This window comes from Odontesthes bonariensis, chromosome 23 (genome assembly GCF_027942865.1).
Source record: "Odontesthes bonariensis isolate fOdoBon6 chromosome 23, fOdoBon6.hap1, whole genome shotgun sequence".
NCBI classification, from domain to species: Eukaryota; Metazoa; Chordata; class Actinopteri; order Atheriniformes; family Atherinopsidae; genus Odontesthes; species Odontesthes bonariensis.
The window spans coordinates 11,431,239-11,447,757 of NC_134528.1; the positions used below are offsets into that span (position 1 = coordinate 11,431,239).

Consider the following 16,519-nt stretch of genomic DNA (forward strand, 5'->3'; position numbering starts at 1 on the left):
TGAAGTAGTAATTTAGAATGAAATATTGCACTGCAGCTGCGGAATTAGTTTGAAATTACCCAAAGCAGAGCAGCTGCTGAATGTTTCATCAGGTTTTTACAAAGCATGATAAGAAGCACTCACTGTTATTGCCAGAGACAGCAGAATTTAAAACTCACTAAGTGGATGTTGCTGAGTTTTTGTTAAATTGTCTCAGTACATTAATGTGCACAGGCTTGTGGCTTTGCTCCTACTTATTTTTCGTCTGATGATTTAACCAATGCTTTGAAGTTAGATGAGGCAATTTCTATACGAAAAATTTAGAAGATGCTCAAAACTAAGTGTCCCACTTTGCAATTCTGCACATGTATAAAATACATACAAATAAACTTGTAGTAGAGGAGTTAAATGCATGCAGGCTCCCTACCCCATAACCACTCCTTCTGCTCTGCTTCTCTCTTCTCTGTCTCTGTTTGTCTCACTTGTTCTTTTGTCCACATGTTGTGTCTCTGTCCTGATCTTTTACTCTCATCCCTTCTCTTGTTTTGTTTCCTGCTCTGCTCCTTTTCTCTTTCTCTCGCTGCCACTCTGTCGTTATATATATATATCTTTATCTCTTTTATCTCCCGCTCTGTTGTTAACATCCTCAGCTGTGCTCAGACCCCTGCATGAGGCTAACGCTCATAGCGGATTGGCTGTAGCCACGTGCATGAGGAGCACTGGGGGTCCAGTCAAACGCAGGCAGGAACAAGAAATGGAACGGGAGACAGGAAACGCCTGCCCACAGGGGCCTCGCAGGTACCACCACTGTCCTCCCTTATGTGTCTGCAGCGGTGGCTGTATCAAAATCACTTCAGACTCCCCCCTCTCCTCGCTTTCCCCTCACTCACTTCGTGTGTGTCCTCAGCTCACCGTCCTCAAACTCACCTCAGGACTCCTCTGTGTGTGTCCTCTGGGCGCTGGTTGTCTGAAAATGCCTCTACACCCCTCATGTGTGTGTCTTCAGCTCTGGCTGGCCAAAAATCCCAGAACCCCTGTTTTTGTGACCCTGTGGCACATCCTGTTGTTTGTGTGTCTGAATGTGTGTTCTCAAACGCACACCTTTAACTACACAGTTACCTCTTATCCCCTTCGTGTGTTTGTTGCAATGCAGTAAAAACCTGCTTTGCTGTGTTGCCATTGAGAATAAAAAGAGAGAGGCAAGAGTTGCTCTCTGCTTCTTTTTGCTTCACTGCTTCCCTTCATTGTTGTTGTGCTTCTCTTTGTAGCTTTGTGCTGCAAAGGCTTCCCTCTGCTCTTTGTGTGCTGCTGATCTGCCCTTCTGTGCGCTGTAAATCTGTGGTCAGTCACTGTGCTTCTGTCCTGTGTGCTGCTGTGTGACTGCAGTCACAGATCTTCTGCTGTGTTTTTTCTTGCTCTTTGCTGCTGTGTTTGTGTTACTGTAAGTCAAGCTGTTTTCAACCTAATGTGCTAATTTTAGCACTCTGAAACATCGCGTGTGATAGTTAAAACAAGCTAAATGATTGCATTTACAATCTAAGTTATGAAATCTGTGAAATTAAATGAACATTCATCAACCAAATGCACACTGATGTAGAGTGATCAGAAGGTTTTATTTTAGATGGACATAACATCTTTGTCTTTAAAAAATGAATGGATTACTCTTTTTTGATCTGAGAGAAACTTTTAAGCAACAGATTTTACCTAATGGATATTTTGATAAGAAGCCTAACCTGAATATTTGTACAATTGGGGGGGCACTTTGAAGATCAACTTAATCTTTATGAAACTGTTGAAAATGCATTATGAATTAAAAGCTTGTAGAAAATAGGAGAAAAGTGGAAGGGGCCATGAGCCTGTAAATCCATTCACTTCTGCAGCCTTTTACTCATTAACCAAGGGCTAGATCATAAACATTCAAACTACCTTAATTTTGACTCCAGTTAAAATCTTGTAAAGCAAAGTGACAGGAATATGATTTGAGACGTAATCACATTGAGTAATTCTGACATCAGACAAACATGACAAAATCATTTTTGCTTTACTTTGTGTCACAATGAGCACATCTTGCAGTAATATGTCCAATTCAGAGCAATGCAACTTTAAGCCCAAACACTTCTTCTGATTTTGTGATTCTGGGTTAAAATTAAAACTATTTCTTTAATAGACTGCAAAGTATGTTTCGTTTAGGTCTGTTTGATCAGTCTGTTTCTCCCTGCCTTTTCCTACCTGAATATTGACAATAGCAATTGGCTGCAGCAAAAAAAATTTTTTTTAGTTTCTCACGTTTTTTTTTTTTAAATGAAGAACTCATGATATTGTGCAAAAAGAGGAGACTACTACTTCTTGGACAGATAGAGAGAACAGCCTTTCAAACCAGTCAGAATACAAGAAAAATCCCCAAATGTTTCAGAAAGTTTTCTCAGGAGCAGCACAAACTTGTGAATCAGAGAAGGAATATCTCTATATATCTCATTTCATATTCTAAAACACAAATAAAAGTATTCTCACACAAAATTCAAGCACAAATCTGCAAAAACGTGCCACATTACCACATTTACTGCTGTCCCCTTTCCACAAATTCAGGTTATGAGTACTTAAGATTTCACATTACAGTTGCCAACTATCCCTGTAACAAATTGCCAATACATTCACAACATGACAACACACAGCCTAACCTTTTATGAGATTTCTAACTTGTTTTCTTTTACCTGCAGTAGCACTAATTAGTCATTTGCTAGCTTCAGCAGGTACTAAATGTTGTCAAGTATCTGCATATTAAGTATTACTTTACTAGTTTTCACCGTTTTAAGTCTGCAAAGATATCAATGGTCTATTGTCAGTGAAGTGAAATCACAGATTTTGTGTGACCAAGTCAGAGTCATGGATGGAGGTCCATATGTGTTTAGGAGTAAAAGGGAGTTTCATGCTAAAATATGTCCAGCAACCGTGAAGACTGTGTTTTTAAAGAAGGGTATGATTAACCAAAGATATTTCGCATAGTATTCTTAGGCTTGGCTAATGGCAGGGTTTACTGCAGGAAAGTAAACTTAGATTTAGTCCACAATGAGAACATTAACATATATATGCTTAAAGTTTACTTCCCTGCAAGCTAATCTGACTGTTTCCATAATAAAAGACAAGTACATAGCTGTCCTAAAGGTGGTCATAAAAATGTGCCTTATAACTTTCTTCCATTACATCTTAAGGGGAGCTTTAATGTTGTACTCTAAACCAAATTAACTTTTTATAAATGCAAAGGTGGAGACAATGACTGGATGTGTGAACTTGTTAATATTGATTTAAGTCTGTTTCATTAGAACACAGAACTTTAACAAACAAATTGAATCCAACTGTTAACAGAGGAACTGAAGGGAAAGAGTAGGTGGAGGTAAAGCTCACAGCGCTCAGCTTCTTTTATTACCTTCCTCGTCTCCTCTATTGATCAACATAAGAATCTGATTTATAGCTCACTACTGCAAAGCCTTCTGGGTAATTACTAAGGCTGAAAAGAAACAGGAGAGTTTATGAGGGGGACGTGGGCTGGCACTTACGTAGACACATACAACTGTGGACACCACACAAGATAGACACATTTACAGAGTTTTTATTCACACGTGCCAGCACAGAACATGTGCCAAGTGTCTGTAGAGATGTACATCATGTATCATAGCACCCAAATAACAGTCTATGTCAATCAATAAAATGATATATTGACCCAGTGTGACCAGATCACGCTATGTCATAGAGGCCAGATTTTTTTTTAGTGTTGAAACACTGTGGCAGAGTGCTTTAAAGAAGAGATTCCTGCTTTGAAATTCCTGATTTAAGTAACATTTTTGGTTGCTTGAGACACTCAGATCATTCTTTCAAGTTTGCGATCCTTCGGACAATGCAGCTGAGCTTGTGCTTGACTCATAAATAGCATGGCTGCCATACACAGAGCAACGCTTTCACAAGGCTGCATCATAGTGTGTTATTACCTGTTCTGTAAGTGTGTTTATTTGCTTGTATATACTGGTATGCTGTTGTGACCTTCCCTCAATGCAGTAACTCACCTGACATTAGAGCAGCTTAGTTTTTTGTTTTTTCCCCTTTTTTCCTGCTGCCAGCTGACTGACACCCGCCCTCTCTTGTGTCCTCCAGTGAACAGCCTGGCTCGGTCCAAGTATTGCTGACATCCAATCAGGAGGAGGAAGAGGACCAGGCAACGCCCAGCCAGGACGCTGCTCTGGACCAAGAACTGCCCCCTCCCCCCTACAGACCTACTCCCCCTCGACCCACGCTCACCCTCAGTATCCCTCACCCATGCGGCCCTTCCCGCCAAGGGGGTGAAGAGGATGGGCATTTGGGGAGGAGAGGGGAGGAAGGTGAGGGTGGGAGGGAGGGGACAGGAGTGAGGCTGTGTGAGTTGCTGCAGGCAGGAGGAGTGAGTGTCAGACCCCTGGGGAAGCACTTAGCCATTTCATTACCCTCGCTTCCTCTGCGTCTCTGGGATACACACATCACACACACCTCACAGCCTACACACCTTGAACCTGCACAGGCTCCACCTCCTCCCTCTACTCCTCCCCCCTCACCCCCCCTGGAAACTTCTGGGCAAAGAAAACCTATCACACCGCTTTGGCAGCCACCCCAACCCCACTCCCCCAGCCCATCTCACCATTGGCAGCAACATGGAGCCGCCGCAGACAGCAGCACACGTCATTGGTCCTCCTGGAGTTTGGATCGCCCCGATGCCGTGGTGACGCCATATGACACGCCCCCAGACCGCTGTGTTCCCATCAGACCGCAGATGTCCAGTCAGAACCACAGCTTCAGTTGCCAGTCTTCTCCAGGGCACTACGGCTCCCAGCATGCGCCAGGGCTGCAGAGTGGTCCCTGCTGTGACCGTGAGGAGGCTGAGCTGTCTGAGCTTGACTCCCTTTACCAGGCCAGTCTGCTGGCTGGGAAGACAGGTATACTCCCATACACACATATTTGTTTCTGTGTCCCTATGGAGAAACTCCCTTGGCACAATGCATTCCATAGGCCCTACCCTAACCCTAATTGTCACAACTGAAAGCCTAACTCTAACTCTTACTTTAATCCCAACCAATTCCTAATTCTTCGTCAAAATTTGGTTCACTTGGTACACATAGGAACCACAATTTGGTACCCATGTTAACAGGAAGTCCCCATAAAAATGGTGTCTTGTGAGTTTATGGTCCCAATCATGACATAAAAACATGTACACACACACACACACACACACACACACACACACACACACACTTGTTTGTGTTTGTGTGTTGCAGTGGGGTCCTATCATTGACATAATGAATTCCCTTAACTCTAACTCTTAACCTTATTAACCTACGACTAATTTGTTCCTTTATTGACCCCACTACCTAAAAAAACAAAGAAATGACAACAAAATAAGAACAGCACATTGTCCATAAAACCTAAAATCTGCAAATCATGTTCATGGGAGCTTGTGTCGTATTAAAGGCAAGGCAAGGCAAGGCATCTTTATTTATATAGCGCATTTCATACCACAGGCAACTCATTGTGTATTAAAGGGATAGTTTGCCTCTTTTGACATGAAGCTGTATGACATCCCATATTAGCAATATCATTTATGAACATTGACTTACCCCCTGCTGCGTCCTGTTAGCCGAGTTCCAGCCTCGCTTTGGCGTTGACGAAGGTAGTCCGGCTAGTTTGCTAGGGTCCCGAAAATAAAGCGTCTTGCTTCTCAAAACAATATGCGTTCAAAAGAGTAATACATTTGCATCACAAAATCGTCCCTCCAGAAAAAGTCAGACCTCACAATCGCTTGGTGCTTTTTTCTCTCTTCATGTCAAAAGAGGCAAACTATCCCTTTAAGAGGCATCAAGTCTCCATCAGTCGACATGGTGGTGTCAGAGTAAAAGGCTGCTCCTCAGTGTTCGCTTTTATTTCTTATAAATAAATGATCAAAAACAAATGGATGTGGCCTCAGAATATTGTCTTTTCTGTGGATGTCTTGAAAGGTGGGGTAGACCCTGGAAAGGTTGCTAATCCATCGCAGGGCCAACACAGAGACAAATTGGAGAAACAATTAGACAAACAACCATGCACACTCGCACTCACTCCTATGGTCTATTTAGAATCAACAAATAACCTGACATGCAAATTTTTGGCCTTGGGAGGAAGCCGGCGTACCCGAAGAGAACCCACAGAGAGAACATGCAAACTGCTTGTGACAACATTCTGTCTCAAAATTAAAAAAATTAATAAAACCTTAAAAAACATTTAATCTATCCCCTTTTTACCTCAGAAAAGCAAAAAGCAATAATTTATGAATTTTAAAACAAAAATGAAAGATTATAGCAGAGGAGTTTAATGAATCATTTTTGTTTTATAACAATAAAAAGATTTTATTTTTTGTATTTAGAATTAATTTTAAAACGTATTTGTATATTTAGTGGGTTTTTTTGTTTAGTTTATACATTTCTTAAGTGTAAATGAGGAGCATGGAGAAAATATGTTTTGCAGAACAAGCTACAGCATGTTCATATTTTCACCATCTGTGTGTTCTAAGGCTGCAGCCCATCAGAGAGACTTATATCCAGGGTGGGAGGGCAGGCTCGCTCCAAGACCCCAAATGCAGACATGGAGAGGAGTGTGTACGGGGCAGACTGCACCAACACCCCCACCTACCTCAACAAGGCAACACCTACATAATAATTTTAATACTATACCCTCACGTGTTGGATCCATTTCCAGGCATATGACAGACATTTTCTCCCTCTGCAGCCAATGATGTTGCAGGATCTGCGTTTTGGGGTGGAGCCTAATGATGGGGACAACCAGAGGCGAATAGGACGCAGCCTGAGTGGCACGGTGGTGACCTCGCGCCGCAGCCGCCTGACTGCAACTCGTAGCTTTGTGAGTACGACTTCCTGTGTTCTGCTGCCTCCATGTGGCCATGGAATTAATCTGCATCTGCCTGATGTCCCGTGTTCGCATTTTACACATTGCTTTTCCCTGTTCTCTTCTCCCCCGTCGATTGTCTCATTTCTTCCTTTTGTCCCGCTTTTCTGTTTCCAATCTGCCCCCCTGCTCTCTGCTTCTCTTCCTTTTCTCTCCTCTGTCTGTTACAAAGGTGAAGCAGGCTGATGTCAGTGCCTCTCCTTGCTTACTTCCTCTCTTCTGAGTCCCTGTTGCTATTCCACCACTATCACCTCCTCCATCCTCTTCATCACCAGCACCTTCTCATCACCACTTCCCTTCACTGCTTCACAGGTAAACATTAGGCTGAGCTAATGTCGCATTAAGTTTGTTTTGTTAGAGGAAAATACAGTTAAATTGCATCTGCAGCAAACTCACTGGAGTTTCAGTTTTGCTACTTTGTGTGCCAGATAAGTGCATTCGGGAGAAATTTCAAAGTAAGGTCAAAATAGACTCATCTGGCATAAAAGTAGGCAAAATATCAGTTTGCACATAGCTGCATCCTGGGAATGTTCACTGATTTCAATTAACTATTAAGAGGTTATTTTCTTCCTTGTATAAATCTGCCGTGTGTTAAATTTGAAAATTCGTCCTACCCTAGAGGATAACTGAACATCAAGATTGCAGTGTAGCCTCAATTAAGGACTCTGAAAAAACACCAATCACCCCTCTTTACTGTTATTACTCCATCACTCATCGTCGTCATCATGTAATAGATCAAAATGCAAAGATTGGTAGAATGATGGTTAGGATAAGCAAAATCTTAAATAAAGAACAAATCAGCAAAAATAGCTGCACAGTAGGAAATCAGACACAATCCAAAACATAAATCCATGATACAAGAATCATCTGGGCAGAACAGAGCTGAACTGACTGAGACCAGACTGGTGAAACTGACAACTAACAGAAAAAATCAGGGAGTATAAAACACAGGGGGTAATGACCTCTGCAAAAAAGTGAGGAGCAATCAAAGGAACAGGACACTGTGGGAAGCAACAAACAGAGAAAGCAAACCCAGCTGACATGAACACAGGAGCAATCTGTTCCTGAATACAAGTTCAAAGTTCACATAGAGAACAAAAAGATAACAAAAACAGATAAACCGTGACGATCATAAAAAGTTTAGTCCTTTTTGTGGTCACTTGCTGAAACAGTGCAGCTTATTTCCAACTTCTGAATCTCTTCTTCTTTTAAAAACCAGTCCCATAAGCTGTGGTGTCACTTCAGGTTTTTGCACCGACTTTGCTTTGGGAGCTGGGGCTGATGCACATCGAACCAAAGTATTCTCTTGTGATGTGGTTGTATATATCACATAACAATATTATCTCTGGCAGCATAACTGTGGTATTTGGTTAGTCTCAAAAGCCAAACACCCTAGGTGCTTTCACGGGGCTCGGGTGCTCAGTTTATCCGTTAGCGGAATAGCGTGTTCGCAGGGGACCATTTCTGTGCACAAATAGTGTCCCTGGAGTCCTGCGTGTGCAACTGCAATATACTCCCTTGTAGTGGTAGCTGCAGAACTATTTTGGTCAGTATTTGTTACAGTGCTCATTAACAATAGTTAATAAAACCTGTAATAATAGTGGTGATTGGTGGTGAATGAACAAATATAAATTAGCATTGTTAGCTGAATCAGAGGCTGTAATAGCAGCAGCAGTGGTTAAAGGGAAGCTTATCCCAAATGGAAATGATGTTAATTGTTTCTTTGAGATTTTTTTTTTCTGACATCAACACAATCATACAACTTCCTGTTTGCACAGCAATGAGACGTAGACACAGCTTGTCTGAAAGATCCCATTTGTGCAAACAGAGCAGAAATTCTCCCTTGTGAGGACAGTTTTCTGCCTGTGGATTGTACTGTGTGCACTCATGTCTTGTGTATGTGCATGTTTTTACATGTTCAGCTTTTGAGACAAATTAAGGGCACGAGAGGCCTTTAACTTTCCATTTATTGCATTAATTCCTCTATTTTAACTGAAATGACAGCAAATAAATGACTCCAAGTGCTTGCTTTAAAAATATCGCTTAAATATCATTAGGTGACTTCTTCAGCTTTTAATCTTAAACTGCTCTGACAACAGGGATGTTGTTTTAGAGTATATGGCAGGTTGTATGCTTGTACACCACCTCTCCATTTAAGTCAAAAATGGCATTTGTGAAAGGTGACTGAAGTGTTTGCACGTAATTATCAGGCAAAAGAAACAATTATACCACAAACGCTAAACAAAGCAGCGATAAACACATTGACCCTGCTCATCCCCGCCGTTTAAGTTCTGAAGTGCTGCAGGCAACATAACCTCTCTCTTATACACCACACTTTATTCTCCATATGTTTTCAGCCATTTTTATGTGCCTTCTTAACACATCATCGCTATCCAAGTTATCATTAGAGGGCATGTTCATCATGAGGAAATTCCAAGACAGTTCTTCCAATTTGGATGTTTTCTGAGAATTTTATCTTGCAGTTAAGACTAGATACTGGTAGAGATCAAAGCTTTTCTCAAAGCATCTCAGCCTTTATGCTCCCAAGGTGAAAACGTGCTAAGAGAAGAGGCTTTAGACTGTCTTAAACGAAGGTGGAACATTTGAAACATAAAGAGAGAGGGGAAGTTCCAAACACCAAATGAGTAAATGAAATGGAGTCATATATCTTAAAGGGATAGTTCGCCTCTTTTGACATGAAGCTGTATGACATCCCATATTAGCAATATCGTTTATGAACATTGACTTACCCCCTGCTGTGTCCTGTGAGCCAAGTCCCGGCCTCATTTTGGTGTTGACGAAGGCTAGTTGGCTGGGGTTTAAAAAATAAAGCGTTTTGCTTCTCAAAACAATATGCAGTCTGATGCCAAAGTGCAGACCGAGCAGCTAACACCGTAACAGGCGCGGCTGTCGGCTGGTGGCCGCGCAGTGATACGAAGGGAGAGAAAATAGCGCCAAGCGATTGTGAGGTCTGACTTATTCCTGGACAACGATTTTGTGATTGTTTTGAGAAGCAAGACGCTGTATTTTTTAAACCCCAGCCAAATAGCTGAACTACTTTCGTCAACGCCAAAACTCAGCTGGAACTCGGCTCACAGTACGCAGCAGGGGGTAAGAACATGTTCATAAATGATGTTGCTAATATGGGGTGTCATACAGCTTCATGTCAAAAGAGGCGAACTATCCCTTTAAGCAATGCAATAACACCAAAATTCCTTAAATGCAAATACCATGTAAAGTTCTTATGGTGAGATATTTGGCAACTGGAAAGATGCAACAGTGCAGCAATGATTGCTGGTTTTATATCAATGAACTTAATGAATTTGTTAATGTCGGCTTCCTTTTTTTTTAGTTTGTTAGATGATTTCTTTCAGTTGTTTTATTTTGAAAAAAATACCTTTAAGGAAGCTTTTCCTTCATTGTTTCTTAATCAGTTGAGCACATAAAACCTCTCGGGATGATTCGGAGGTGCATCAATAATGGAATGAGAAGGATTGAAGGAGAATTTTTAATGAATAATTGCATCGGTTTATTTGATCAAATAGTACAGTGGGTGACAATGTGTCCAACTTCAGGGAAGATTTAATGCAGAGGTCAAGGTACAAGTCATTAAAAAGTTTCCATCTTATAGTGTGTTGCATGTTCTTACAGTAAGTTTGTGTGAAAAGATGTTTTGTGTCTGTTAGCAGACTGCAGCTGGTCAGAGAGCCTCATGTCTGCATCGTGTACCTATGTGTTTGCAGCTTAAAGTGATATCTGAGGAAGTCCGTATTTACCTCAACATATCTGACCGGATTTTCATCCTGTTCTCTGGCTTCTTGTCCAGGAGCTGTCCGGCAGTGCGGGGAGTTACTGGCTGTGTCTGACGGGGGTCAAACTGTCCTCGGACCAGAGTCCTGCTCTGCTTCACTGATGTCTCTTTCTGTCCACCTTTACATGGGGTGGCAGCACCGGGGTCCTCAACAGTATCATCTTGATGGACCTGGAATTGGTTTGGGAGGATTAACATGACACCTGTTCCTCCTCCTCCTCCACACTCAAACACATGCACGCACATCAGCACTGACGTAGAGCCTCCCTCAGCGCCTGCAGCACCCTGCTTAGCCCCTCCTTGCCTTCTTCCTCCTCTCCTCCCCCTTTGACCTACTATTCTGTCTATGCAGTCACTCTGACCCCCCAACTACAACCTCAGCCCTACTTTCCCCCTAACTTCCCGGAACTGTTGTTTCTCGTCTCCCCCTGGGTTTTCCGAGGGTTTTTCTGTGTAGTCGGCTTGGTCTAGCTGGGACCAGAAAACTTGTCCTGCACCCCACGGGACCCTCAGCTTAGGGGGAGACTCTTACCAAGTAGCCACGCCTCTTCCTCTTTCTTCATGGGCATTTCCTGTTGGACGCACATGTAGCTGAACTCAGTCTGTTTCAGATGGACAGCCATATTTTTCTCTTTCTGTTTTTTTGGGTTTCGTTGTGTTTTTCCTCCTGTGTGTGCACTCAGTAAATTCACTGAGACTGAACTCTAATAACTAAAAGTCATGTACAGAAAAACTCATGTATGAAACCTGTATGTTAATTAATAAGACCTTATGGAATGTTGATCATGATAATTAACAAATATTGATAAACTAAAAGTGGTACTTCCTCATGTCTGCATTTCAAATAGGAGTGGAGTGCACTTCACAAGTGTCTAGCTGGAGTTTCCACCCCCAAACCGCTCGCCGACCTAATGACAGCTCTCCCGTTTCTACCGGGAGATTAAACAAGAAAAGCGCTTCCTTTTTCTCTGCTTCTTTTCCTCTGTCTTTTCTTTCTAGCTGTCTTTTATTCTTGCTTGCTTTCTTTGTTCCAAACGGGAAGCAGTAGCACCACAAACAGGGAGGAAAGTTGAGAAGGAATGAGAGAATGTAGGTTAGGAAACCCGTCTCTTAGGCTCTTAACAATGAAAGCAGATGACTCAAGTGCACTTTGCAGGGCTGCTCGGCAGAAGTGCACTTTCCGAAGGCTATTTGACTGAGAAGGTGGAGAGAAGTCAGTGGCGTTTGTTTTACTTCAAGGCCTCAGGTGAACTTCAGTGGCACTTAAAAATTCACAGTTTTATGATTTCTTTATTCCACTGAAGCTGGTTTTGAGAGCCAGATGTGAAGAAAAATGCTTATCTTTATCCTGAAACACAGACATGTCTAATATTAATATGCTTTATATGATAAATACAGATTAGAGGTATATTTTCAGCGAGTGAACTATCTCCAGAGATGTCAACCTCAGATCTCACCTCAGTTGTATAAACAGTTGTTATACATTTATGACTTAATTCACTCCCCCTGTAAATGAGTAGCATTCTGACATTGAGTAAATTTAGTAAATGCTTTATTCTATATGAATTAACAAAGCCCTTATAAAACCACTGGCCAGTGTAAAGTTTTTCAAGAGTTTACTGATGTTGATTGATGTAACTAAACCAAAGGTTGGCACTTAACTCAACTTGTTACTAGTTTTTTCATTTAGGTTCATAATTTGTTGTTGATTGTTTGTTATTTGGGTTCTGGATGTGGGAGAATGTAGCCAACTGTAGCGCATGAGTCCGCTATGCAAATCAACCTTCCCTCACAATCCTGTATCAGAGACAGTTAGGAGGCAGACACACCCACCCACGGGCCCTCCCATGGACTGGCAGAGACAAGGAGACGAGGAGGAGGAGGACGATGATGAGGAGATCTCATGTTTAATGCTGCTCGTGAACTTTGTTGTTCTGCATCTACTGCTATGTTTCAGCCAATGGAATGCATAAAGGTAGCAAGGTGGTGGAGAGAAAGAGGGAGAAACAGTGAATGAATGTAAACTAAAAGATTAAAGAGTGTGTGAATGACGCAGTGGTCCGAGACGGAGAAGGGTGAATAACTGATGAAGATAGGGTTTTTTGTGGGTGTGTGTAGACTGAGTGTGTGTCAGTTTTGGGGTGGTGTTGCTTGGGGAAAGAGGGAACCTGTATTTTTGCAATAAAGTTATTACCAATGCACTCCCACAGGGGGCGTAACCACCATAACATGTCTGCATCGTCATTTGTGAGAAACTTTCTCTCAAGCATACAATCTGCTCCCAGAATCTTCCAGCAATAGGAAATAAATCAACTGCATATTGTAGGATATTGTTTATTTAATGTAAAATTAAATAAGGCAGACCAGACAGATTTGCTCGTTATCGCAAAGAAAAATCTGACAGGCCATATGCACCACGTTAAATGAACAAAATTCATCTCTGTCAGGCACAATTAGGCCTGAAAATATTACATTCCTGGGTTCCTACCATTTGGCTAAAAATAAATGGAAAACTCAAGCAAGGTATTGTACCAAAGGAAAATGAATTGGCACTACCATAATTAAAGAGAGTAGTCTAGGTAACATGCTTTTTATAAAATGAGACATCCTTATCTTAGAGCCATTATTTGAAACAGGCTGTAATTAAAATGATTGGCAATTTAAAAGATTGACAAAGTGGAACAGTTTGTCCATTATTTTGGTATATCTGACTGATTTGCTGTTTAATCTCTGCCAGGTGATTATGACAGTGCTCAACAGCTTATGTATTAGCTGTTTAATTCAATTCACACTGTGAAATATTTTAAAATGCTCCTTTCATTCATCACATGCAGTATAACATTTGCACAAAGGACACAGCTGTCTCCTCACTCATGGATCCTCTGATAAGATGACAAACTAAAGAACTGAGAGGAGCCTCAAGACCCACCAGCTGATGGACATCATCAGACTGAATAACAGAATGTGTTGTTGTGTGCCTAATAAGGCTTACTTTTTAACAAAAGAAAAGACTGAAGTGAAGTTCACCTTGACATTTGGTTTGATAGTCCAGTGATGTATACATGCACTGTGAGACTGTTGGTACTTTTTATCATGCTAACTTATGCTGTTGCTTTATACAAACATAGCGGATACCATGCTGGCATTTCTTCCTCATATATATCTGATGCCACAAGGGGCTAAGATAAAATAAAAACAAAGCAAGTAATGGAGGCAATGAGACATGTTACATGTGTAACATTTTCTTCAAATTACAAAGCAGAGGAGGCTTAGAGGAGATTTTTTTTTTTTACTAAGAAATGTTTTTAAATGATGATCTCTAAATGTTTTATTCTAAATTACACTACCTAATAATTCATTGAAATGATTAGCAGATTTATCACTTCCTAAGTTTGCTAAAAAGTGTCAAATTTGTGAATTAGATCACTATGACACCCCTTTTCCATCTTTACAAACTAAAAATCGGTTGAAATTAGTAAAACACTTTTATATCAGTGCTTGAGCATGAATAATTTAATGACTTATCTCATATTAGTGTCACTGTGGAGATATTTTACTGCACTGACCATTTTACTTTAATGTTAAAAGTTCATCTTTCTTTTAAAATTACTTTTCTTTAACATTAAGGTAACCTTTTTAAAAAAAAATTCTAGTTGTGACAAAGTCAGTGCAGTATTACACCACTGTACTTCAAAAGGTTCATACCTCATCAACCACTGAACTTCTGCAATTATAAGTTGTTGGGAAAGCATTAATGACATGAAGCAGCTGAGATACATACTGTGTACATGTGTACATGGCCTCTACAGGCCCCTACACGCAGTCTGAGGAGATGCTCAGAGAATGGAGGTGGGAAACTTTTACATTCATCAGTTCAATAGTTTAATAAGGAACTATTTTGAAAAAAAAGTAATTGTATAGTTTGGGACAAAGTTGGGTAATCAGTTTTAGGAAAAGCACATCAAGGATACAGAAAAAATTACAGCATTACTGAAGATGCAGATTTGTAGAACTGTGAATGCAACTGAAAAGTGACGCATGATTATTGGCAACCTACAGGTTTTGCAGATCACTAACCGACCAGTGTTTTAAGAAAGGGAAAAAACAATGCAGAACAAAAAGAGGTTATGTGCTGCCTTTTCCCATAAACCTGCAGCACACTCATCTACCACTAGATGTAAGCAGTGACACATTGGCCTGCCTCATGCACTTTCAGCACAGTCGCTCTCTTTTATCCGCAGAGTACCTGACACACTGTAGACACTCATAAACACCCTGACAAACGCATACTTCCCACCAGTCTAGACAGCCTTTTGTTGTCAAAGTTCGTCTTGTACGTCAAGGACACAATTAAAAGTTTGACAAAGCTCTTGTTGAAGAAACTGAAGATAGGAGACGGGAATCCCTGCAGAGCAGAGAAACAGTGATGGATCAATAGCTATTAACTTTCACATACACTTTCTGGTACACAGAGACTGTATTTGATGCTTCTTTTATGTGTGCATATGTTACTGTTTATGTTTGTGTGTTTATGTTTGTCTGTTATCTGCGTGCCCCGAATTTGTGGTGAGGATGTTGTTGTGCAGTCATTTATATTGGTTCTGTACACTCTCCTCTTCAAGAGCTAATAAAAATGTGTGTGGTTGCAGTAACATGACACTTGTTAAAATGCAAAGAGTGCATCCATTTCAGTCCATCTGTGGTTCACTGGTATTGCTTCAGCATACTGAAGGAGACTCCAGTGGGCTGAAGGTCAATACTGAAAATGATTATGCAGATGCAGATGTGTAAAGTTGAGCTAATTTTGATGTCATTTTTGTTTTGCAAATACATACTAACAAATGAAAATGTTAATGTCATCAGCATTAGTTTGCCACTAAAACAAGCACAGCACAGCTAAAATAAAAAGCATGTGGAAAAAAACCAACATGCATGCATATCAGGACAACCTGCAAAACTTCTCTCCGTAGGATCTTTTGACAATTTTAAGCTGAGAAAAAAGTACCACCTGTACATAAGGCAAGTTTGTCACTGCTGAATTCTGATAAACAAGCCATTTTTCTTAAGAATAAATCTAATTAAAGCAATACTATGTAACATTTCTACCTTAAAATAACAGCTTGAAAAAAATTGTGCGGCTAGAATGAGTTTTAATATTACGATTGGCCTGTCTCCTATGCCCTTCGGGGGTCTGAGTTGGAATAACTGCGCTACGTAACTTTGCTGGACCGGCCCGGTAGCGGCCCGGGAGCTGAGCGGAAGTACTTCGACTTGCTTTCTGGCACACCTACCGCAAAAACAAATAGACCCCTCTCACGTTCCCAGGTACATTTGATTACTCTTACCTTCTCGGTCGACATAGCTTGCACCTTCTGACTCCTCGCCGGTTCGTCAACAAACGTGAAACGTGAAAGCGAAAAGGTGTTGTATTTACGACAGTGTAACAGTACATTACCTCCAAGCCTGTAGGGGGAGCTCCATAGTGGGATTTTTGAGAAGTTACATTGTATTGCCACAGCCCTTTTACAGACAGCCGTTCCACTTCCTATTCGCCCCATTATAAAAAAGTTGGCTGCAGTTCAGTTGATTTTGTCTGGGGGCGCTGGCAAGCGAGTGCAGAATGACCATTTTCCATAGGGCTGGCGCTAATAACTCAAAAAATGTCCCCGCTAGCGGCTGAAACCTGAAAATAATACTGTGATTTCTGACAGAGGGATGTGGATTTATATCGAAAGTACAATAACATGGGAGTTATAGCTTTCTGTTTTCTTA

The 16,519-nt window shown here is 41.1% G+C and overlaps 2 protein-coding genes across 2 annotated transcripts in view; both read left to right on the plus strand.

Moving 5' to 3' along the window:
• Nucleotides 1–4,239, plus strand: part of usp54b (ubiquitin specific peptidase 54b) — a 45,413-nt gene extending 41,174 nt beyond the window's left edge. Inside the window, exon 15 of the mRNA XM_075457880.1 lies at nt 4,126–4,239. Within this exon, the coding sequence (XP_075313995.1) occupies nt 4,126–4,157 (32 nt within the window). The 3' untranslated portion in view covers nt 4,158–4,239. The remainder of the gene's footprint in view (nt 1–4,125) is intronic.
• A 131-nt stretch (nt 4,240–4,370) lies between these two features.
• LOC142374363 (ubiquitin carboxyl-terminal hydrolase 54-like) lies at nt 4,371–12,966 on the plus strand. Its single transcript, XM_075458010.1, has 4 exons — nt 4,371–4,937; nt 6,545–6,672; nt 6,760–6,891; nt 10,763–12,966. The coding sequence occupies exons 1-4, from the start codon at nt 4,775–4,777 to the stop codon at nt 10,847–10,849; spliced, it is 510 nt and encodes a 169-aa protein (XP_075314125.1). The 5' UTR covers nt 4,371–4,774; the 3' UTR covers nt 10,850–12,966.
• The last annotated feature ends 3,553 nt before the right edge of the window (nt 12,967–16,519 follow it).